This window comes from Cygnus olor, chromosome 5 (genome assembly GCF_009769625.2).
Source record: "Cygnus olor isolate bCygOlo1 chromosome 5, bCygOlo1.pri.v2, whole genome shotgun sequence".
Lineage (NCBI taxonomy): Eukaryota > Metazoa > Chordata > Aves > Anseriformes > Anatidae > Cygnus > Cygnus olor.
This window is the reverse complement of record NC_049173.1, coordinates 46,476,929-46,502,085: the sequence shown is the minus strand read 5'-3', so window position 1 is coordinate 46,502,085 and position 25,157 is coordinate 46,476,929. Positions and strand designations below refer to the sequence as shown.

General features: G+C 51.8%; 1 protein-coding gene across 1 annotated transcript; it reads right to left on the bottom strand.

Annotated features, from left to right (window-relative positions):
* Positions 1–286: 286 nt before the first annotated feature.
* PNPLA2 (patatin like phospholipase domain containing 2) lies at positions 287–24,848 on the bottom strand. Its single transcript, XM_040559009.1, has 9 exons — positions 24,452–24,848; positions 12,612–12,844; positions 12,369–12,434; positions 9,374–9,583; positions 8,430–8,490; positions 7,377–7,544; positions 6,827–6,959; positions 6,234–6,356; positions 287–5,569 (listed from the first exon to the last, which is right to left on the bottom strand). Exons 1-9 carry the CDS (start codon positions 24,636–24,638, stop codon positions 5,305–5,307), a joined length of 1,446 nt encoding a protein of 481 aa, XP_040414943.1. The 5' UTR covers positions 24,639–24,848; the 3' UTR covers positions 287–5,304.
* Between the last annotated feature and the right edge of the window lie 309 nt (positions 24,849–25,157).

Genomic DNA, 25,157 nt, shown 5'->3' with positions numbered 1-25,157 from the left:
GCACCTGCGGCTCCCCCAGGATGGTGCTTAATTCCTCTTGGGAACCAGGAGCTTCCCAGAACCCCTGAACAGGCTGAATAATGGGGGGCAGAACTGGGCACAGTGCTCCATTTTTCACCTCTATGGCAATGCCCCCCTTATCACATGCTTGCACACATTTGAGAGCATTTTGAAGGGGAAGGAGAGGATATGGCCCAGCAAAACAGACCCACATAGTACAGCACCTCCAAAACTGTTTAATAAACCTTTAAATGGCAAAGCAAGTGACCTCCCACAGCCAGGTAACTATATTGAGAAAGTTTTTATTAGAAGATATATTTCTGCCAAAATAAATAGTTACATTTTCTTCAGCAAAACATTAGAAAAAGGGAAACAGGAGAAAAAAAAAAGCATCAACAATTTAATACTGAACTTTTAAAGTGACTGTGAGCACTAAAGACATTGCTATGTAAATAACATCACTTGCATATACTATTGCTGGTCAAGTTGCTGCTCTGACATGAGTAATTTCCATAGGATTTCCACGTGCGTTGTGTGCTTAAGGGTCTTCTCCAACTCTACAACAACAGCAGAATCCCAGGACACATTTAGCTCAAAACTCTGCTTTAAGATGCTGTTCCCCAGAGCAAGAGAAAGCCCCTTAATTAAAATGTGTTTATTACTAAGTTGCATTTCTTGTCTTCTGCTTGGAACTACAGGTTCCCCCTCCCTTTGCAGGAGGGCTGAGGTGGATCCACACAGGAGGGTGGATGCAGTTATAGTGGAGCTCCCCACGGATTGGGAACAACGCCCCGTGGAGGGGCAAGGGGAAGGAGGAAAAGGAAAGGGAACAAATACTGCTGCATTCAGAAAGGCAGACACCACAGGGACACAGAGGGCAGGCAGGCCAGAGCCCACTGTAAAGGCACAAGGTGAGTTTGGCACGAACTGACTGGCTGACGTGGCAGCCAGGTGCGATGGTTCATTTTCTCGTCAATTTAAGGGGAAGAGGGAAACAGCTTGAGAGAACTGCTGGCAAGACCCCTTGACTTTGGCAACGCACCACCTCCACCAGGTATTTAGCAGAAATGAAGCCCTAGGGAAAGCAGGCACACACACAGGGAGTTGCAGATATTTCTCCCCCAACCACTTTGGTGGAAGTGAGAGCTCTTCTCTCAAGGGAAGGAGTGAAAGTTTGGAAAATGGATTACTAGATTAATTTTAAGAAAATGGACAAAAGAAGTAGGGGATATGTAAGTACTTGGGGGCAGACAGCACAATTCTTTTATTCTCGTGGTCTGAGTGCTGCAGGTACACAGTCCGCCCCAGGAAGTCACGAGAAACCAACTTCTAGGTCCTACAGACTGTGGTCAGAAATATTTCGTCTTACCTCTTGAAAAGTCAGTTTGCAAAACTATTAAGAGTAGGTCAGGCAGCAAACCAAGCCCAACATACCACACATGCGTGGTGGCTTACAGAGCATGCCATAGATACACACTGTTGTGCACAACATCAAACAACTACAGTGTTGTATAGGTTAGGGACTGGTTAGATGCGCGAGAGGTTCACTGTTAGCCTTGTTAAAATCAGCAAGTAGTAACCGTGTCACAGGAAGGAGAAAAAGAAAGTGGATTCCTGAATGCACAGACCCTTTATGCAAACCAGTGGAAACTGCAAGAGTTGGGACTCTTGCAGAGTTCAAGTGAATGTTACATGGATTTCAGATTAACTTGGTCAAGGAACCTGACCTCTCAAATACCACGTACAGGAGGACACAGGCCCTGGCCACCACCTGCTGGGCTTCCCTGCCACACATTCTGCTGAAGGACTGACTGCTGCAGATGATTGCCTTGTTCAGAGGAACTTGATGAGTGCAGGTTAATCAGCATCTGCTCACCTGAAGATAACACATGCCATGAGGTATACAAAGAACAAATGCTTGAATAATTCAAGTTAGCAATATCGCAATAAACACCTCTGGGTCCAATACAGAGTCTAGCAAGAGGTTTCCAGCTATTTCAAAGCGGGACCCGATCTAGACAAGGCAGCACTGGATAACAAAATGCTAATCTTCAAAAGCAGCCACGGCCCTTTTTCTACATCAGCTAGCTAGAAGACTTTTCCTAACTTCTTCATCCTTAGCAATCTGCAGCAGTGAGCAGCAAGAATTTCAAGCAAATGCTTGAAACTTCTCTTAAGGAAGAGGATGGTAGTAAGGGGTATTTATTTTTGACAGATCTGCCTTTCCTTTATCAGAGCTTAAATCTCTAAAGCCAACAAGCTATTGCACAACAGCCACTGCATCACTTGGTGAATACAGGCAAAAAGAGGGTTAATACAGAGTGGTGCTTTCCCAAGTATCCGTTCACACCCTGCAAATTACCATAGGGAAAGCAGGAGTTTCCTCCCTGAAGAATTAGACCTTTACAATTAAAGCCAGGCTTTGGTTTGTGGTTAAAGTCAACAGTGCATACGAGCTTCTCTTTGAGAGGTTAATATAATAAAGTAATGACAGATGAAATTCTGGCCTTTTACGAGCCACAGCAGGTAGTCCATTGAAAGGCATGGACCAGAACCAACAAGCCCCCTGGATCAGAGTGCTAGAAGACAGGGCCACCCGCCGAGTTGGTTCTGATATGCAAGAGGAAAGCTGAGGAGATCCAGGGAACAAGGGTGCCAAGCTGCAATTTCTTAGCACACGTTACTGCCAAGAGAATTTGGTTCACAGTTTAGTGGTTTACATAATCATACGGTGGTTTTACCAGTCCAGGAAGAAGGGATAAGAAAAATAAAAATAGTTGCATCATTTTCTCCACCCATATGTTAACACAAACCAAGCAGAGCCAAGAGGGCAGCAGCTTCTAGACACAAGATTTTCTCATCTGGCTTTGCCCCTCAACAGACGTTTTGCTTCTGGATGAAATACTTTTAATTTCACGTCACTAAACATCTATGTGTTCTTGCCAATTGCTCTGTGTACATTAGGAGCAAACTAAGAAGGTAGTCCAGAGCAGTAGAAGAAAAGAAGCCCCCACAGCAAACTACAAAATAAACCCCTTTTCTTTATGCCAATTCTAAAATTTATCCTTCTCTCACAAACTGACGGTAGTTTGTTGCTGGTTCACCTCCACTACAGTTATGTCCATCTGGCAGTCAGCTTTTCCCACAAGCTTTAGGAAATTACAAGACTGATTTGCTTTGTAACCCAACACTCCCATTTTGGTTTCAGAATCCTATTTTTTTTCTCTCCCCCCCATAGTGACTCCCCTGTTCCCCAGTTGCCTTAACTACATGAAGCTTAAGAATAAATCTGACTCTAAGTGCAGGCCTGTTTCACGAGCTATGCAGGCCCTTGTGTTACATAGGTAGGTTACATCCAGGAAGGACAGTGGGGTGACATTCTAAGTCACAAATTTGTCTTTGCACTGGCGTCTTGCGGACAGTCGGTCAGCACCACAGCTGCCCAGTCTATTTATTGTCTCCCAGCTTATAGTGGCCACTGCGGGAGAGCCCTGATGCTTATCAGCCTCTGCTACAAACACTCAAACCCGCACCCAGTGCACAGTTGTGCTGGTAGGAGACAGCACCCACCACCTCACCCACACTGCTCAGGAAGATGTGATCGAGTAGATTCACTACTTTCTCCAGCTATTAGTAGTGTTTCTGAGGATATTTTCCCTTTTCACATCCAAGGGGGAAATGAGAGCGTTATAAATGACTACTCCGCACACAGGCTATGTATCAGTTTCAGACACCCTGCCCTGCTCCCCAGGAAAGAGAACCTAAGTTTGCTTTGGCCAGTTGCATACTGTTTGTGCTAGGAGAGGTAGAAGACGCCTCGTGCAGCAAGACACTGCAGAAAAAGCTACCGGGAGCTGGTTTTGTGTCATAGTGCAAGGACTTAGGTTGAAGTACATGCAGTCCCCACAGGAAGCCATATCTCACCCTGGGAAGAGCAGAGAACATTTCTGCACAGCAAGTCACTACTAGACCGTCACTGAGAAGGCAGAATCGTGCAAGGCAGAGTCTTGCCCTGCAGCACATCCACTAGCTCTGGTCTTTTAAGGGACAAGACAAGTGCAGCCAGTTCCAAGAGGGCTGAACATGCACCAACGCTCCTGACTTCCACTTCTGCTTCTTGCGCTCATGCTATTGCCAGCTGCATAGCCTGTGAGCCACAATGCAAGACAGGCAAACTGCAAGGCTGATGTAACTGCAAGCCTACATCCTTCTCACCCCAAATCCTCAGAGTCAAGCCTCAGCTTGGCAGGAGATCCCTTACGTGGCACCCACTTGGAATTTCCTTCAGTTGTATGGTCCCTTAAGGGGCGAAGCCCAATCCCTGTCAAAGGTGGCCACTTACCCAACACTTGCTGCAACACTCCACCACAAACCTCTCAAAGATAACATGACCCGCACCATCTCACCTTCCTACAAACACTTCACACTCCTTCCCCAGTGTCAGCTGCTAAACTAATCCTGAAACAGTCAGACTGAGCTTTTCCAGCATGATCCCACACTAATTCCATTCACAGTGACAGGAATGGGGCCTCAAACTCCATAAAGAAAAAATCTCAGTCTAGATTACTTGTTTCAAATAAGCTCAGTGACATTTAATACTTCAAGTTCAAGCTGCAAAAGTTCTATCAGGATGAAAATCATATAGGGAGAGTAAATGATAATATGAATCAGGGTGAATACACAAGTTTCCTACATTTCTGCAGTCCCAGTGCAGTCTGCAGCAGGGCCAGCTCTGGCTTCCAGCGGGGACGCAGTTAAGGGACAGAAGAAAGGATCTGGCTTCAGCAAATAATAAAGTCAAGAGGAGATCTGGAAGCCCTAAGAAAAACTGTTTTGGCAAGAGGCTACCTCATCTTCCAGTAGCACAAAGAGCTAAGGTATGTCAGACAAGTCAAGAAAAGCAGACCAATATGCTCTAAAAATCCAAAGGAAACTCAAAGCTATGTGAACTTGAGAGCGTCATCTACGTCCTGATTATTTGGCGGTAAAAAGCCAACGGCAATTCAAAGTGCATTATTTGGGATAGCCCAGCTGGGTCAGCATCAGCATGGCCACGGGCAATGGCCAGGCCTCAGCACAAGTCTGGAGCAAGGAATCAGCCTCTGCATCCTTGAACAGAGATTCCCTTGCCTGGCCCAGGGGGCAACAAATGGCTACAGTCAATTCCACCAGTCTCCATCCCGGGGAAATCCCCTTTGCAGCATATTCATGAGCACAGGGCAGCCTGCTGCCAAGGGATGAGACTGGTCCCACCCTATATGTGCTTCCCTTCCCACCCACCCCCATCCCCGCAGGGCAGCAGGCTCAGAAGAGTGGCAGGCACTCTTTCGCACAGTCTAGAGGTGGAAATTTTATCTGAAATCCTTCCCGAGGGAAGAGGGAGGCCTGCATGTCCACGTTGATGCAGAGCAAGCCCAGCATGAGCTGGCGCTGGTACTCCTCCCACTTCAGCATGACGTCGGACAGGGAACGGTTGCTTCTCATCCACATCGGCATTGCTTCGCCACAAGCAGGTGCTGAAGAAATTGGCAGACTCTGGGGCCCTCCAAGCTCAAGGTGATAGTAAAGCCTGAAAGACAGAACGCAGAGAATCAGGATGTGGGATGACTTGAGCAGGTCACCAGAGCAGAGCTCCAGAACTGCAGAGCTGTTTCGGTTCTGCCACTGACTGGCTGCAGTTGTAGCCCCCCTGCTCACATCCCCTGTTTATACAGACCATGAGCTCTCGTGGAAAGAATCACCTCCTCATACCATCACCTGAATCACAGCTAGGACCCTCTGCCCACAACTGTAACACAGTTTCCTATTCTCATCCCCAAAAAAAAGAAAAAAAGAAGTAATTTGAACTCAAGAACCCCTATGAAGGAACTTTCAGGGAACCTTGGGCTGGCAAATGCCATGCAGACAAGCACCTATCTTCTACAAAGGGAGAGTGGAATAAGCTAGCATATCATTTTAGTTAGACCTCCATCTTTTAACCTATTGCAATAACAACAGCTTCAACACAGGGGCTGCCCTGTAACGGGAAGAAGTAAGCCACATGCTGCATCTATCCAACAGTTAAAGAAACCAAGAGACCGCGGAGCAGATTTGTGTTTGAAGTGTTTTGAAGGCAGTAAATCCTTCTGGTTAATCTTAGCTGCTCTGCTCCAATGGAGAAGATGCCACCTTTCAGAAGGTGGAAAGGGAAACGGTGCTCCTCCAAAACAGGGCTGTGGAGAAAGCAGCCATACCTGGCTGAAAGATGACTGCCCAGTTTTTTCTTGGCTTTCTTCACAAGATAGTTGCAGATTTCAGTCATCTGCTCCCTCATCCATCTAATATCCTCAGGGATATCTGGAAGCCATTCCAGCAACCTGGGAAGAGACAGGAGACAAACCTAAGTTGAGCTTGCACAAAGGATAGGACAGAAAGAAACAGTATTGCCTCCTATGAACGGTTACTGATTTTTAGTGACAACTGCAACACGAGCCATTTACACAACCATTCAGAGAATAAAGGGGGAGAAGCTGTGAAGGATGAGAACAGCCCAGGACTTACTCTTTAAGTTTTGAATCTGCTCTTTCTGTATTTTCCATCCATTTTCAGATTTGGAAAATGTTTTTCTCCCAAGCCTTCCTATCACAATCTCCTTCCAGAAACTTTTTGTAGAGTACTTTGTACTAAGAACAGGTCTGATGGACTTGCCTTCCCAGCTGTGTAAATTTAGGGCTGAAAGCGACTGGAACTACTCTCACTCCAGCGGGGAGACACCTCTCATGAGATTCCCACAAACAGCTGGCTGCACGGGGAAGAAAAGCGCCAGAGGAAACAGCTGAAGGCATACCTGACAGTGAAAGAGACTGCAGACTCCAGGGGCAGCATGTAGGGGACCATCATTGCTGTGGCCACACGTACAGGCAGCATGTTGGTGATACCAGTCAGGAGACCTCTTCTCTCCGCACAGGCCTCCATAAGAGCTGAAGACAGAAGAGAACACGACTGAACCCCTGCAGTGGGACTATCCCTTTCCTTGCCATATCCCATAAGTTACCCGGCCTCTCTCTCCACCTCCCGCTCCTTAAGGAGGTCTCGCTCAGGATAGCGATTCTCCAAGCACAGCAACTTTTAATTTTATCAGGTTACCAAAGGAACAAGGATCAAGATCCTGTCCTTGTGCTACCATGCAGAAGTGTCAAATGAGAATCCTCTCCCAATTCAGCCTCCACACCTTTATCTAAGGGGTTCCAACTACAACTAAGCACCCGTGTGGACCAGTTCAATCCCTGGGCGCAGCAAAACAACCGCCACAAGCAATACCCTGCATCCAAGCGATCCTCTGACATGAATCAGGCAGTACAGGAAGATTGACAGGGCTTTCTTCCTTTGTATCATACCTTGGTTCAATCTGGGAGGCAAGTGTTCAAAGATGTGGTCTTCAACAACAGCAAGAGCTGTATTTTCCTCTGACTGGTCCTCAGCTTCTGTTTCTTCCTCTTTCTTCTCTCCTGGGGGAGCTTCTATGGCAAGGAGAGGACGTGCAGGACTCGGACGATGAAGGAGACCTGAGAAGAGAAGTCATATCATAAGGATGATACAAATTAGCTGCCCTTTCTTGCGTGGCCCTTAAAATGTTAGTCCTCACTTCACTCGCCACCCGGACAGACATCACATCGAGCCTCTTTAGCTTGTATCTGTTGTAATGCTTACCACAATGAGTTAAGAACCGGCTGCTTTAAGCCCATCTTCTCTTTCCCCACCAGAAATTCTAACGTTTCACCTCCACATACTGCAGGGTGCTGTTTCACAGGGTTTTGTTGCTATATACTCTGCCAGTAACCAATTTCAATTCCCCTCCTGCAGCTTAATCCAGAGCCTCATGACTGCTCTTAGCCCATAAGGTATGCTGCCACAAAGCAAACCGCGCTCGGCCTGCTGGAAATTGACACTAGGTGGCATCAAACACGCACGCAGACTGCAACAAGAGGTCAAGGAGATAAGGAAGTCTGGGGTTTGCGTATCAGAAGGTCTAAGAGCAGTGCCAAACTGCCAGGCTCCAGAGACTGCTGAGAGCATGCCTGCACTCTGCACTGCTCTGCTTCCTTACACATACCCTGGCTGCACACAAAAGGGTGTAGGGTATCTGCTGAAGCTCCAAACGGCACTGGTGCCCAACAACTTTGCTGTAGCGCTGAGCACACACCATAGTTTCAACTGCATTGCACTGAAAAGGTGTCCACTCCAACTCTGCTTCCTGCAGTGCTAAAATATACTTACAGGTGGAAATCCTGTATGCTGGTATCCGAGGCACGCACCGTGATCAGTTCTACCCTCACACATTTTATACACGCAGTAACTGGCCTCAAAGCCACGCCACCAAGCCTGGCACAGAAGCAGGTCAGTGAACCCCACAAACGCTCAGTGCACCCCACAAACACTCAGCGCCTTACCATTCTTCTTCAGGAAGTGCAGCGCATCCCGATAGCCCTGCTTGCACATATCCCGCAGCACCTGTGGGCAGAGGCAGGCAAGAGCAGGTCATTTGGAGACTGCCTGGCTGAGCAGAGCAAGCACTCAGCTCAGTGCTGACTTCAGAGAATTCTGGCTTTGAGCAGAAGAGAGGTAACGTGGAAGCTTGGGATATGGGAATCACGGGATAACTCAGGTTGGAAGGGACAGCTGGAATCCTACCCAAGTACAGGCTTAGAGTCGCAGCTACTTCATTTCCCCCTCTAGAGCCGACGCTGCTGTGGGCAGCCTTCTGGGAGTCACTCTGATAAGCAGCCCAAAATACTTCCCTGCAGATGCCAGGAAGGGCCACTGTGTTCACAGATAAAGCCAGCTAAGACTAGGAACGGGGTAGCAGAAAACTTGTCCAAGCGATTCAGGACACGGATGCATGTTTATTATGCTCAAATGCCAGGGCTAAGGTTGTATTTGCTCAGAAGCAGAAGCATGCAAAGCTGTCTGCAGTGCCACCTGCTCCAGTGGCACTTTTTAGGAGAGACAGTCACTGGCTTCAGGCTGGCAGCTCCAGCGTGACCTTAAAAAACATCACGAGCGCATTGGTTCTGAGGGATGATACGTTCTTGTTTAGAAGCGAGCCTGGCTTCCTGGCAAATGCCACACAGCCATGTGGGAATACTTTCCAAGCAACTGCTAGCACCTGAGTTCCGAATCTTACAGTATCGAAAGAAAACCCAGCCACCTACACGACCTTGTGCAGATGCTCAAGGTTTGCCAGCTCGCTGGGTTGCTAAATGTCAAGGTGAAAAAACAGACGAGCAAGAGATACAAAACTAAGCGTCTGCAATCCTCCTCCTGCTCCTGAAGAGCAGAGGACAGCCAGCATCTATCCGCTGTCCCCAAGTTTGGGCACTGCCAGGAATTTCACCTGTGGCTCCGGAGGAAACAGGGCCTTCGAGAGGCGGTAGAGGTTGCGAAGGTTGAACTGGATGCTTGTATTGGTTACTCTCAGCTCATGCATGTTGGTGGAACTGTCCCGAGGACAGATGTCACTCTCCCCTGAGAACGGAGACACCGTGATTGTGTTCTTCAGCTCATATCGGGGCAAGTTGTCTGAAATCCCTCCATCAACGTATCTCTGAAATAAAGAGAAATGAATCACTCTTCACTCTTGTAATTGATCAAGCGGCTTCACGTAGATCCTCTGCCCCCCTATTCACATCTGTGCCAACAACTTCAGGCAAGAATGGGCAACAGCCACCAGTGCCAGAGGAGTTGAAAGCAGCAACAGCACAGCTGTGTTATTTATAACCTCCATTTGCTATGTGCCTTTCTTCCTAGCATTGAGTGCTTTGGTCACAAGAGTTCAAGGAGAAAGGCAAAACTCACTTGTGTGACTGCTGACGTATCTGCTGTGGGGTTTCAGTGCCATCCAGTATGACACACCAACAACCACCTGCAATGCCAATTAGCACTGGTCTAAGCTGTCACACTGCCATCAGACTTTTCTCTACTCGTCTTTAAAATGAATAGCTCAGACACAGGTCCCCACTGTCAACAAGTTGGTTAACTAAGAATGAAAGCAGCTGATTTGTTTCTAGCAGGGTAACAGAGCAGCAATCCCAACACATCTGGAACCTGCTAGCTTTGGCGTGATAGAGCATAAGGGACTTGGGTTTTGCTCCCAACAGGCACCCTCTTATCAGAGAACATTCTGTACATATGTACTATAAACACAGTGGCATTCCCCTTGCAGGAAGGACGACCAGCCACAGCTAGAGAAGACAGACAGACGCCCCCTGCAAGGGAAGACCACGCCACGCAGAGTGGCAGAGGACAGAGCAGAGCAGGCAGCATAGTGCCAGACACCTGCTTTGTTTAAAGAAGATTCAGATCTGAGTGTTTTGGCCACTTAGCTAAGACACAGCTAGTTTGTGGTAAGGACGCAGAAACCTGCGTTTCCCTGAGGGTGGCAGCATGAGTTAATGTACTGTTAGAAAGAAGCCTACAACAAAGGCTGGCAAAGCAAAGCCTGCATGGGAATCAAGGAAAAAAACATGCAGACCCTGCTTTCTGGTCCATCGCCCCCCATGCAATGCAGTTTACAGCTTCTCACTCAAGATCAGCTGCCACTTCTTTGGATTGACCCAAACCTCCAGCCAACCTAAGGCTGACCACTGTCCAACCTCTCGCCAAGCCCCGAGCAGCATCAGAACCACAGGCTGGGGCCTCGAGCTCCGACTCGAGGTGTTAAATCCTCCCCAGTCCAGGGACCCCTTTTAAGGGTTCACCTCACTCACGTGCCATAGACAGCTCACAGCTGGAAGACGTATTAACAGGTCAGTTACCGACCCGTTCATTTCTTGGTATTTGAGAATTCATTTTTCTCTCCCTCCCACCCATTTATTTCATCATCCCCTCCACAAGGCTGCTAGAGCTCAGAGAAGTAAACACAGGAAAAAGATGAGGAAGGCAGGATTTGGATAAGGACGTTATACCTTTCACAATCACACTGCTTTGAAAACTGGTCCTCATGATTTGAGTTGGCCTGTCAGTATGTCCTGTGGCAAATACAGTCATCACAGGTATGCCAGGAATCACGCGGTCCTGTTTCAAAGCCTTTCCTAAGCTCATACCCAAGCTACTGTAGCCTCTCCCTTCACCATACGCCCTTTCAGAGTCGGAAGGGATCCTTATTTTCTGGGCAAGAGGTAAAAACTGATTTCCTCACACACATACTCCCGCTGCCACCGCCTTTCCCCACGAGGAAACTCGACATGAGAAGTCAGGCAGCTGCAAATTCCAAAAACCCTGGTGTTGGACACTGGTTTGGAGTTTTGTGATTTTGTCTGAGCCAGGCTCACCTCGGTTAGCACCAAGGAGGTCTCATGCAAGAGCCGCTGCTACATTCCCACCAGCTGTGAGGCAAAACCCCAGCCCGTGGTTGCTGAGCACATGCCAAACCAGTACTGATTCTGTCACTTTGAAGGGCTGGACGTTGAACATTTCCTCTAGATCATTTCCCTGCCCAACATGCTTGCACAACACAAAAACAGCCTGTTTGGATATCACGCAGGAGCAGAACCGACCTCGCTTTCAGGACACTGGTAGCAGTGGGAGCAGATTTGATGCCCTGTCAGACAGAAGCACCTCGGTCAGGTCACTTGTGCGAAAACCAAGGCACGCAGATGTTAATAGCAGCTCTTCCTTTCGGCTGTTTAGCTTACAAACATTTAGTGTGCACTAAATGCCTGTTAGTGCGTGCATTAACCTACGCAGCACAAGGGCAGTCCAAGCTCAGCCGAGACCCTCAGCCATGACTTCTACATCCAGAGATGCTCCAGCTCTGCACAGCTTTCAGGTGCTTTCACTTTTAACGTGAACGTACAAAAAGGGAGAAACTGCTCTGGACGTTCTTGGACAGGAAGCTAAAGGGAGCTCCTGCAGGCAGCAGAACATTATTCTCATAGGAAGGACAGGAAGAACGTCATGGCAAGGAGGCCAGCACCACTTGTTAAAGCTCTGCGAAGAGTGTCAGGCACGCGGAAGAGGGACTACAATCACGATTTCTACCCTATACCCAAGTTCTTTCCACATGCACACAGGGTTGGAGCCTCGGTGCTGGAAAGGGTTGTAACAAGGAGCCAGGGGAACCATCTGCTAAGTCAACCAGCACTTGCCCAGATTGCTGTATATTTCTATCCTGTTAAACCATCAAGCCTTTGGGACATTTTTAGCCAACTGCAGGACTGGAAAAGAAGACATATCCACTGCTGAAGTTGTTTACCTGGGAACTTCTCATGCTTCTTCACAATAGTTCCTGCTAGCGGACGGGCAACAGGACTACCAAAACTGAGTATGGCATTTCTGCCTTCTTATTCATCAGTACACGATTTAATGAAGAAATATCTTAAGAGCCTTACCACTCCACGCAAGGTTGGAGGTATCAGCCCACAGTAGACAGGGATGAAGGTGCTGCAAACACAGGCCTGGGGAAGAAAGAGATCCAGCACGTAAGAATCACGTCAGAGCCTACTGAGTTCGTCTGAGAACTGTACTGGCACATGCTGAGAATTAAGCTACGTTACAAAGGACATCGGGAGTCCAAGGCAAAACAAACCAGCTTGCAGTTCCTGCCCAGCCCTCTGCAAGAAGTTTCCAGTCACCTGGATGAGCTCCTCCTTGGAATGGAAGTCCGACAGTATGACGTTTTCTCCATCAGACACCCGCGTGAGGGAAATACCCAAACGTCCCGCTGCGACCTCGTGCCCATTCTCCGGCACAGTCTTGGACAGGCAGATCCGAATGATCTTCACCAAGTTGAAAGATGGGTGGAGCGGCCCCAAGAACCTCTTCCGTGCTTCTTTTGACACTCGAATAATGCTGGCACCAGCCTCACCTGCAACGATAGAAAGAAAAATGCCCCGTGAAACGCTAGCAAAACCAGCCTTCTTCACAAAACAAGGCGTAGAAAAACCTCTCGCAGAGCTTTACTCAGAGGTTTCTCCCTACGTGCCGATATAGCTCGAGATGCGTGGCTATTACAGGCACTGTGGGAGAGTCACAGAAGCTTGCTGCATTGGCACTCACTCCCACACTGTAAACAGCCACCCTCGTCTTACATACGTTATATAAAGTCAGCGAAGATCACATGCATCTTGGTAAGGCCTCACACTTTCTCAGGAGGCCCGGCTTGACCGGCCTGTGAAGGACTGGTGAAAAGACACTGACAGAAAATAGGTGTTTTCTTTCTTTTTTTTTTTTTTATGATAGACATTTGCCCATAAGCAAAAGCACCAGAAAACAGGAATCTCACTGCTTTCCAGCTGATCATCACAGCTCTGCTGGTAGCATCACTCACGTCTCAGGTAGCAAAACAGACGCTATGGACAGGGGTGGACTTCAAGCCCCCTGGTGAGGCTTTGGTGTCCATCCCGCCCGTGTCCGACTCCAGAGCACTAAACCAGGCCCCGATGGCAAGGATTCCCAAAAGCACGCCTGCTTTACACTTTCACACAGTGACCCAGCTGGGTTTGGAGGGGAGAAGACATCCCATCAGCACAAAAGGGACATCTGCACGTCTGCTAAGCCCAGTATCTCACGGTCACTAGGAGCCCAGCCTGGCAAGAGCATCAGGGCTCCGTGGTGGGAAAGGAGGGAAGAGAGAAAACAAAACAAAAACATCACCCCAAGCCAAACGCTCCGTGCCCAGCACGCTGCCCTTTGCACACCCTGACTGCTGCTTCCACATGCAGCCTGAGCCGTGGTGAGACACGGGGCAGTGACTCCTCTGAGCACCAGTCGCTGCAATCCCAGAGACACAGGGAATACACGGGTGAGGAAAGTATCCGGGCAAGAATTAAAGGAACTGGGGGAAACAGCCACGCTGTCACTAATTAAATCTTCTCCCCAAGCTGCAGCTTGGTTTTTGGGCGAAGATGAAAGCTGCTGCCAGTTCCAGCCAACTTGAAATCCCTCTGGTTTGCTCCCTGTCCCTCTCAGCCCTGTGACTGCAGAAAGGAGGCAGCCGAGTTAGGCTCAGGTTAACAGAGAGATAAGAGAGACACCACCCTCAGCGCACTGCGGGTGTTGACACATCCCATTCTTTTGCAATACACGTGTGCCAGCAACATGTTTTCCACTAAGGCAGCCTGTTAACGCGATCGTGTGCGCAGGAAAGCCAGCGACACCAGCGGCTCAAGCGAGCACCAAATGAGACCCCTGACCACGACCAGAGGCTCTGGGGTCAGGATTTGGGTACTGTGAGGTAGCAACTTAGCGGAAAATCCAAGTTCCCCTCTCCGAAGCAATTTTTAGCCCTCTAATCCCAGTCTTCTGCTCTTTCCTAAAGCAATGTTTAGCAGCCTAATTCTGATCTTACTTACTCAATTAGCAGTAAGCCACTGAGCCCAGCCTGTTCCAGATAGTAGCTGCACGGTTCAACATCCTTCCCAACACGAGGGACAACAGCCAGAAATGACAACTTGTTAGCACTCCATGCCTAAGACACCTTTGTGCCTAACGAGAGGAAGAAATACACACAAAGAACCTGCAGCAGAGCCCAAAACTGGATGGATCCCACTCCAGCACCTTGGCCACACGAGCCCTGGAAGCCCCGCTGCATGGAGTGCGTCACAGAGCTGCTGGCCTTGCTGAAACCCCAATAATAAATAGGGTGGGTGCAGAGCCTGAGCCACGGGGACACCCCGCTCGCAGGGCCATGCTGGGGAGGGCGGCTCAGGGATGGTGCTTAGAGAAGCTCGCCTTCAGACTTGGCACCTCAGCGTGCAGAGATGCGACAGCGATACTGGGAACAACTGCAATTATATGGAGCTTATGACTAACGTGAGCAAAAAATCTGAGCTGGGAGTTGCTTAGGGAAAACAAAACGAAGTCCCAAATATGCCAGGAAACAGACTGTCCCAGCGTCTGAGGAGGGACTTCAGCTCCAGCTGCTTCTCTGTCGTCGTTACCCAGCCAAGCAGGACAGGGGGACAAGAATTATTGATAATTAGCAATTGCATTTTTTGATTTTTTTTTAAGTTGTTTTTTTCATTGTTTGTTTTTTTAAATGCGTGCATATAAACAGATTGTGCAAAAGCAGCTTCTCAGGTATTTCAGTTTGAGGGCACCTCTGATCTTGTTGGACTTGTTGGCTCGCTTGCACCGAAACCGAGTGCAGAGGAGCTCCGTGGGACGAGGAAGGCACAGGGCGATCTGCAGCACCACCGGCTTTCCTGGAAATAAGGCCAGCTGAGGGTTCAGCCAAAGCAGTCAGGTTTACGCAGCTAGATCCATGACAGATGGCAAGCCCTCCTGGAAATAAGTTTGGGAGGAGAAAGGAGAGGTGAGAGAGTGAACAGAATTTGAGCTGGTTTTTCCTGGAACAGCTCTTCTGGTAGTAACGGGATTAAAGGAGTCTGCCAGAGGGAGCAGCTGAATGAGAGAGGTGGTAGAGAGAAAAATCCTGCAGGAGTCAGCCACAAACTGTCTGCCCCTGCTGGGGTAATCCTGTGCCAACTCCAGTCCACAGAAAAGTTTGTTTTTTGATGGATCTGATGATTCAGAGCACAGGGTCACGGGGAAAACCACAACGTTTATTTTCTTCTCTTGGGGTACATCACAAGGAGCACTGCCAACCTCCCATAGCTGGTATCAGCTCTTTTCCCACCAACCAATTTATCCAACGCTTCTCCCCATACAGACTTAACTAAACCATTATCCCTCTAAAAAAACACAACCTGTATCAATGAGAAATATTTCACGTGGCACAAGGGAGGCCAGCTGGGCCACCTCTGGCCTGGGATCCCACTGCAGCAGCCACAAGGGGCAAGGGACGGCTGCCCAGGGGAAGAGCCCTGTAGGCAGCTGCAGGATCCCAGCTCATCTTTAAGCTACGCCAAGCCAGCTTTACATGAGCTTATCGTCCTGGCGAGACTGGTTTCCTTAAAGAATTAGCTCTCGCTCCCATCGGTTGTGCTCAACACACCTGCTGCGGGAGGACAAGCAGCCCCGGGCCTCTCCTGACCTCTGTCTTTTGCGCCAAGGGCACCTCGGTGCTCGCCTGTTGCCCACGCTGGTAACCATCCTGCAGGCAGCACGAGGACGGCTGACCCACAAAGTATTTCAAGTGGAAAAAAAGAGCTTAAGACAGGCACAAAAATAGGAGCAGCGCAGGCCGAAGAGGGAGGGGGCATGCTGGACATTCCAGCCGGCAGCTCCCGTGACACCACGGCTCCCCCTGGAAGAGCTCCACATCGGCACAAAGATCACCCCCTGCGCCAGGGACGTTCCTGCTCCCTGGGTGGTAAACAGGATGCGGGCTTCGGGGAAGGCACCCAGACGGGGATGGGGGACAGAGGACAGCACGGACAGCGGCAGGATGGATGCAGGGACAGCTCTGAAAGGAAGACAACCGGCAGAAAGAAGCGCAGGTGCTTTTGACATCCCTCCAGCACCATCTGCTCAGAGCGAGGTTCGTGGGGTGGATGCTCCCTGCAAGAGCCCCCAGCTGGGATCTTTGCATTTTGCTCCCAGAGCTGAGCATCAGCGGAGCTCTCGTGTTTCCCGTTGGTAGGTCCCTGTTCAGACCCAAATTCAGGAATCGGAAGGAATTTACCGGTGTTACCTCCCTCAAGGCAGTCTGGCTGCCTGTCTGCTGCTGCTTCAGCTGGTGCGGTGCCTTGGGGAAGTGAAAAGCCAGCCCCTCGTGACGAGCACAGGTTTCAGGAGAGCTGCCTCACGGCCCTCCCGAGCACAGATCCCCAGGCTGCTCCAGCTCCGCACGCACAGCTCCTGCGCCTGCCCCCGCGCTGAGAACAAGCGACGCGCGCGCTTTTCCTGCCCGGCCTCTCCCCGGTGAGGGTACAGCCCTAATCGCGGCCCAGTCCCGTCACCAGCCTAAAAACACTGAGCTGTAAACAAGGGACATCGAAAGAGAAGTCTGCACGCTGACAGCTAGAAAATAATTAACCGAGAGCGCTTTATTGGACATCTCCTCAGCGCCCATTCGCTCGCCAGAAGGAGCGGCAGACAGCAGCGTGCAGGTGATGCAGGGACGCCTCCAGTCCTTGGGGGCGCCGACCTCAGCCCAGGAAAGATCCCCGCCGCCTGGCTGGGCTCCTGCTCCTCCTCCCGTGCTCGTGCTGAAGCAGCCTGGTTTCCACCCCTTGCCCCAAGGGAACGGGAACCTGACCCAGGGTGTCCTCATCCCATCAGCGAGGCTGGAGGGATGTCAAAGGGGGCCCGAGGGATACATTAATGCCAGCAGGAAATAAAGCGAGAACAACGACTTGTGATCTGCCCCGTAAAACACTTCCAGGTGATGTGCGATCCAAAGCTAGTGACGGACCCTTCATTTCAGCGTGAAATCCTAAAACCGTCGGGGGGGAGGAACCTCTGCCTTACATGGCCAAATTTGTATAAATGCCACTATTTAACACACACAAGAATCCTTCTTAAACGCTTGGGGCTGGGAGAAGGCGGCCAGCACCAGAACCCCCGACGGCACCGGTCCTTTTCCCATCTGTGCACATCGTCCTGTAAGCTGGTAACACAGAAACACGTACCAGAACAGGTTGTTCTTTGGGACTTCCCTCATTTTTGTTGTTGTGAGGAGCATTTACGTGATTTATAAGTTTCCACTCACTCCTTCTCTCCTGCTATTTTGTCATCAGATAACAAGGAGCAGCTCGGCTGCCTCAGCTCCAGAGAACAGCCAGGAAGGAAGCTGTTTCTTTTTTGTGATGCAGAGGTGGCAAAAAAATCAGAGTAACTCCTCAGGCCCCTTTCAGGCTGGCAAATAACCCCTCTTCTCACCTCGCAGGTGGGGCGAGTGGAGACACCGAAAGAGACAGCTTTTCCAGCAGGGCCAGCTCTTGCGGCCAGAGGCAGCTGCTGCAGGAAGGGCTCGTCCCACACCACCTTCCGGCCCAGGTTCTCGGAGCTCAGCGTCGCAGAGCCCAGATGCAGCCCGCAGCAGGACGGCGCCGTGAATCCCCATCGCCCGCGGCTGCTTCAGAGCCCCAGGCCTCCCTCTTCGTAACGTGCCAGTCCCCAGGACGTTTGAGGTAGGTTACTTCGTTTAGGGCGCAAGCGAAAAGGCTTTGGGAGAGCGGGCGCAAGAGCTGCCAGCCGTGGCCATGCCTCGGCTGAACCTTTGCACCGGCATTAGGGAAGTGCTGGCACAGCAAAGCCTCACCAGGCAGCTGATGCCCGGCAAGGCAGTGCCCACTTCGTTCGCGCAGGCAGGACCGGAGCGCTTGCTCTCGCGACACAAACCAGACAAGAGCGCGGCTCCCGCTGGGGAGCAATCAATGGGAAGGCTCGGCTCAGGCAGGCAGCCAGGATTCTTGTCTGGCACAATGGCTGCAGTCACCGCCAGCCTAATTTCCCCCCCCCTGTAATTCCCCAATACAAGGATTGACGTTGCATTTCTGCTCACTGCCTTAGAGAGAAGTGAAGCTCGGGTCCCTGCTGCTTGCCCTGAGCCAGCGCAATGCTGGGCTTTACTTTTTTTTTTAAAAAGCAAGTACCCAGCAGGAGAAAGCTAGCGGAGAAGAGAGAGAACGGGCAGGAGAAAGATGGACCGAAGAACAGCTGCATGACTGTGAAGTTGCCTTTCTCCTCTGCCCTGCACGTAGGCAGGAAGGGAACCACATCCCGCTCTTGCCTTGTTCATCCAGGTGACAACCACTAACCCAAGGCCTCCTGGGGTCGTTATTCCCAACAGGACTTGGTGCACAAGGAGCACCCGCACGCACGACATTGCACGCTCCTTACTCGCTCGTCAGGGCCAGTTTGCAGGATGGCAACTCACACCCAGCAAACGAGAGCAGCTCCCACCTCACCGTGGAGGTGCCACCAGGGGTGAGATGCTCTGGAGGAGAAGAGATCCGTGCTACAGGACAGGAGAGAAAAGCCTTGGCTTTTCCTGCTCACCAGCACGAGGCTGGTCCCCGTGTAAACCTGCATACAGCTTTCAGTGTTGTTTTTTTTTTTTTTTCGGTCTAGCCCCCGCTGCCAGTTCTGTGCTCACCAGAGACGTGGCTGACCATCACCCAGGAAGGACGGCCTGTCTCCCTTCCCCATGCCCTTCCTCACTGTGCACTTGTGCTGCTACTAGAGCACCGTCTTGCCCTGGCAGGGAATGAAAGGAATAGCTCTGAAGTCCACCCCTGGCCCTGAGCCTGCATCGTGCCCCGCTCCTGACGTCCGTGCTGCGAGCAACTGCTCCGTCCCACGCCAAGCACCTCCCCTGCTCGCTGTGCCCGCTTTGCCCTTCCATCGCATTCGGACGCGTTCGGTGTCACCTCACCCTGCTGAGCGGCTCCCCACCAGCCCCAGCACGAGCAGAGCAGGTTCCCTCCGAGCCAGGGGGACGAGAGGTGCTGCAAAGCACTGCCCAGGAGGGAGGCACGGGCACTTTGTGCTAGGAGGGATCTCAGTCTGATCGAAGTTACTGAGGAAGCGATTTGGGGCAGAGGGCATTCCTCGGGAGCCACGACACAGGAATATCTGGAGGCTGCCGTTACCTTTCTTCCACAGACAGCTGCAGCAGCCCCCAGGCACTGCTCCTGGGCATCAGGACTCGGAAGCAGCCACGCGAGCATGACAGGAGCTGCTCCCTGCAAGGCGGAGGGTGCAGGAGCAGGGAGGGCAGCAAGAGGTGCAGCAACATCCCCCTGACGCTCTCACACACCCGAGCTTTTCTACATTTTTAAGTATGGCGAGGAGCTAAACGGCTGGTTTGGTCCCTTAAAGTTTTTAGCAGTCCCACGACTTAACACGGCTGGCTGGATACACGGAGACATCCCCTGTGCCAGCAGCCTGCTCTGGGACAGGGCTCTAACTTTCTCCGTGCCTGACATAACCTGAGCCCACACCCTGCGCATGATGCGCTGGAAGAGCTTTCTCACCAGGCCCAGCCCTGAATCTGCAACACTCAAATAAGGCAGCAAGAGCAGCTCTTGTGATTTGCATATGCGAAGCACTCCTTGACTTATTTACACCCCCAGCCGCCACCTCCCCTGTCTCAGGACGGAGAAGGAGACAACCCATGGGAGTGGCAGCACAGAGCCGCTGCCAGATCCGACGTGAAAGCAGCACTCAGTCCTTTAAACCCTTGGCTTCCAAACCCAGCATCCATCCTGAGACTGCATCCTATCAAGAGGAAGAGGAAGGTTTGTTCTCGGAGGAAATACTCCGACCACAGCACAGCCACGAGCTGCTCCAGTCGCTTGATGAAGCTTGGCGGGGGTTTTGCAGGCAGAAGGCACCAACGCAGACCCGGCCCTTAGTGGCGCCACGAAGCGTCGCGGTCTCAGGTGTGGGCAAGCACCAGAGGGCAGCACAAAGCCCTGTGTCCCGGCAGGATTATCAGCTGCAAAGCCCCTGGATGCAGTAGGTTTGTCCATTCCCAGCTCCAGAAAGAAGGAGCGCCAACCAAAATGCCATTTCTCTACCCCTCGCATGGCCGTCTTCAAGCACGGAACACGTCGAGCGTAGCAGAGTTAAGACGGATTTATCTCCAGCCACGTCGGGGAATGTTTCACCCACATTCAGCGCACGCAGCCCTTCCCCCACTGAAGAGGTGAGATCCACAGATCTCTTCCCACAGCCACCCGAGGCGGCACCACGTGCACTTCCCTCCAGCAGACCCCACGATTCACGCTTTGGCCGACATAAACGGGCAGTGCTCGGAGGACTCCACAGAAACTAAGCTGATTTATTTCCCCTCAATCTGGGATTTGGCACTAGACTCCACACACGCAGAGAAAATAACCTGTGATCAGGCTTTAAGCCTCTGCACGCACCTAAACTCCGGCAGCCCATCATTAACAACATCTCTGCCGTTCATTGAGAGGGGTTTCCATTTCTAAAGGCAAAGGAAGGGGTTACCCCTCCCGCCCCCCTCCGCTGCCCAGTGGAAAGAGAACCCCCAGTTCTGCTCCTGGGGGTCATACGGTGACAGGCAGCGAGCAAACCTGACTCAAGTAACGATTACTGCATCATGTGTCAAGGCTGGGACAGAGGCCTGGCTAGATACTAAGGGGAAAAAAAAATAAATGTATGTTTGTAATCAACCTAGGAAAAACTTTCCAAGAACCCCCCAAGCAACGGGGCTCTGGCTAGCAGAGGTACGGCCTCCTTGCTGCCTTCTCAGTGCTAGAAGCATCCCCTCACCCTTTTTGCTGACGCTGCGATGGCTGATCCATGCTTTAGGAGATCAGGATTCAGGAGATGCACGCTTCAGGAGAGCCGCTGACTCCCACAGGTGGGGGCAGCCCCCTCCTCTGTGTTTAGGATGAAGGCACCCAACGCTGGCTGTGTTTTGGCATTGCTGGTGGCTGCCTTGCCGTGCCACATGAGCTGCTTGTACTCATCCAGGCCCAGCAACCTCAGGATTTATTCGTCCAGGTGAGCTCCAGGATCCAAGGCACGTGTAAGGAGGAGGCTGCAAAGCCAGCACAAAGTTCTCGCCTGCTTGGCACACAAAGGTGCATTTCCTAGCGGGCCAGGCTCCAACAGCCCCGAGAGCCAACAAAGAAGCCCATTTCGCAGAAAACCCTCTGGAGAAGAGGTGATTCATGCTCCAACACCGTAGCATGCACGATCAAGCACCTTGTAAACACACAAGTGCACCTCAATATCCACACACGTGACTAATGGAAAAATAGCAATGTTTTTTCATGCCAACAACCAGAAGAACCTCAAAGCTGGAGACAGCACTTCAAACACGGGTCAACACCCCAGCTGCAGCCCTGGAGAACACATCCAAGATCCCTACAACCTGTAGTAAAGCGCTTAACAAGAAGAAAAAAGCTGGAGGAGGCATATTAAGTGGGATCTTAGGCTCCGAAGTCCAGGAAAGGTTCTGTTTTCTCTGGTCAGTGCCTCAAAGGATCAAAACCAAAGAAAACCCAAAGGAAAAGTTTCTTCCACTCCTGCCCAGGAACTGCTTCTCTGCACAGCAGAGTCACAGAGGTCACAACCAAGTACAGATGCAGGCAGGCGCTAGCCTTACCTACACTCAGCCAAATAAGCAAGGCTGCAGCAGGAGTCCCCTCTGCTTGCCATCCACCCGGAGATGGCGTTCAGTGTTCCAGGGCGATGGACAGGGCAGCAGAGAGCACAGGGCATGGTTGCCATGAGCCTCAAAGCTCACGGGCTGCTATGAAGAGAAGCTAGCTGCACAAACACATCCTCAGGATCGCCCAGCAGCCTGCACTAGGATGAACCGCTCGGCCAGCACAGGCTGCAGCTGTACCTCTTCTTCCCCATGAGCTCATCCCAACCCCTGGACCTCGGCCTGCGCTGTCAGGGTGGTTTATGACAGGGACAAAGTGCAGCAATACCGTGCCCCAGCTGGGCACCCCGTCTGCTTTTACTTTCACGAGTCAGCTCTGCCGCCTTTCTGCTGTTTTTTTTTCTACCCAAGACATATGCAAGCCACATGGAGAGCTAGAAAAAAAAATAAAATGCCCCAGAGCACTCAAATTTGAGACATAATCTGAGCACCCAAGATCCAAGCCTTTGCTGGCTTGAAACAACATCTTTTGCCCTCTTTCAGGAGGGGGCTGTTAATGCCACCCAGAAGGTGGCCCCGTACTCAGTCCCCTTTATCCTCCCTCCCCTTACTCCTCACAGGGACGAGAAGAATAATTCTAATCCCGACTCACAGAAAGCTCTGTACCAGGCTGGGTGTTGCCCTCTGGGAGGCTGTGGATGCTCCGGACATATAAATAGCAAAAACAAGGCAGACAAGATAAGAGACTTGCTCAACACCGCACTGGTGTCTGAGCCAGGCGAAGGATTCGGGCACTGCTGTCAGCCTGTCCCACGTCGGTGCCACACCTCTGACAGCAACCCGGGGCCCTCCCAGTTAGGAGGCTAATTGTGCAGTCACCTCTTCAACACAAGCAACAGCAAGCGAAGCAACCAAATCCCTGGCAGCAAACAGACCCCTGCAGGAGAAGGGATTAGAAGAGGTCTATTCCCTCGTCCCTGAGGAAAGCCGGCACTGTGGCAGAAATCCCAGGCTGAGCTTTGAGCAGCTGGTGAGAGCTCCCCATCCAGCTCCAGAAGCAGCGGCTCCACTCCATCGGTCGTTCCTGCAAACACCACGCTAAGGAGGGGGAAAGTTCAAACCTAACCACACAGATAACTTTTGCTGCATGAAGGCTACATCACAAAACCCTACCTGTCCCAAAAGAACAGGGAGTGCCCTGAAAGATCAAGGCGAGAGGATTTCAAGCAGTAAACAGCTCTGGTTTCACTTTGCTCCAGGACAGGCTCGTCTATTTGTTTCAGAAACAGCCTTTCCACCGATGAATTATTTGAGACTGAAGAGATGCACCTGATCCCCTCGCATCACATCCCTCATTTCACATTTAAGGCGCTTGTCTGTATTTGCTGTTCTCAAAATAAAAACTTCCAAGGGCAACAAGCTCTGCTGGGTTTGTTGGCTTCCCCACCCCCCATACGCAAACCAGCTGAACTTGACAGCCAGCAGCTTTTTATGCTGCCAGGCGAGCAAAACAACACGAGGCACCATACACCTTCAGCTGTTTGTTCCCCATTTGTACCAGAAGCATAAAGAACCTACATTGTGTGCCCACTTTAAAAAATAATAAAAAAAGTATTCTATAACTGAAGAACGTAGATAACATTTAGGCAAACTGAAGGTCTAGCTCATACAGAGGACAAGAAAATTCCCCAGTGCCTCGCGGTCCCAGGAATAGCCCTTTTCCAAAAATAACAGTGCTAAGAATAAAGCGAGGTCTCCTAGAGCCTTGGGGATGCTGTGCTTGGAGACGTTCGGCTCTAACCCACACACACACGCTGCACGGCGGCTCCGGCTGCTTCGCTTCCTGCTCACGGCGCCCAAAAGCCCGCACCCATGCAGCGAGAGGTCGACGTCTCTCTTCACCCCACGCCTCATCAGGCCAGCCTCTCGCACAGCCGACCCCAAAAAGAGATCTCCCCTTACACCAGGGGGTCAACATGGGACCGCTCGGCTGCTTTCCTACCGCGAGGAGCCTTCTCCAAGGCGCCCTCGGCAGCCACCTGCTCTGCAGGGCAGCACCCACCTCCTTCCTCCCAGGGGGCCCATTTCGGAGGGGCGTTTTTACCCCTTTGGCCTCCACCTGACGGGTGCGGAGAGCTGACGGCACGAGTGGCGAGGCAAAACCCCTTAAAAACAAAGCACCACGCGTGCTTTGAAGAAGCCAGCAGGAAGGCAGGGTGCTATTTCCATCCCTGCTGGTGGCGTATGACAGAAACGACAATAAAAAAACCCTAATAACGACAACGGGGAAGGGAGGGAAGGCTGAAGGGTCAGCCAGCTGGCCTCACCAGGGCAGCTGGTGCACCTCAGGCAGCCCTCGCACCCATGGGTGCCCCACACTGGCCCCGAGGACCCCCCAGCGACCCAAAGACACCCCCAAATACACCCCCAACGACCCCAAAGACCCCCCCCAAGAGCCTCCCCCCGGGCCTCCCTTACCGAGGCAGGCGCCGCTGACAAGGGCGGTGGCGGTGAGCGCCCCGGCGGAGGCACCGTAGACCTTCCTGGCGTTGGCGACGAGGAAGGGGGCATGCTCCTGGAGGCAGCTGGCCACGCCGATGTGGTAGACCCCCAAGAAGCCGCAGCCGGCGAAGGAGATATTCCAGGTGGAGTCCGTGGGGAACATGGCCTCCGCGCCGGGAGGGTGCGGGGGGGACCCGCTCACAGCCCCACCGCCGCCGAGGGGCGGGCCGGGGGGGCGAGAGGCTGGAGATGAGGAAAGGATGAAGGCTACCGGGACCCACCGAGTTGCCACTGGGCTACCGGGGGCCGCCGTCGCGGTTTTATGAGGCGCCCCTTCCCGGCGGCCCTCCCCCTGGCCGCTGAGGGGCCGGGCTGAGGGGCGGTGCTGCAGCCTCCCCTCAGCGGGCAGCAATGGGAGGGCAAGCGGCGGCTCCTCCTTCCAACCCTTCCTCCGGTGAACCCCTCTTTGCCCCGGGGACAGCGTGAAGTGTCTCCTGGTGGGCCGTGGCACACGTCCCGGAGCCTCCCCCCCTCCTTTGGTTCGCCCGTGGAGATGGGGGGCCCAGGGTTTAGCGCCCCAACCTCGGTGCCTCACCAGAGGCGTTGGGTCTTGGAGGTCTCTGCTCCCAGCTGGTGGGATGTCACACTAATACAATGCTTTGCTTTCCTAGAGCAAGATACA

Excerpts from the sequence above, each read along its gene's own strand:
- PNPLA2 (XM_040559009.1), bottom strand. The coding sequence starts at position 24,638 with ATGTTCCCCACGGACTCCACCTGGAATATCTCCTTCGCCGGCTGCGGC. Across the intron at positions 7,545-8,429 it reads GCACTTCCTGAAGAAGAATG|GTCTCCTTCATCGTCCGAGT; the intron begins GTAAGGCGCTGA and ends TTCTCTTCTCAG. Across the intron at positions 5,570-6,233 it reads GGCAGTCATCTTTCAGCCAG|GCTTTACTATCACCTTGAGC; the intron begins GTATGGCTGCTT and ends TCTGTCTTTCAG.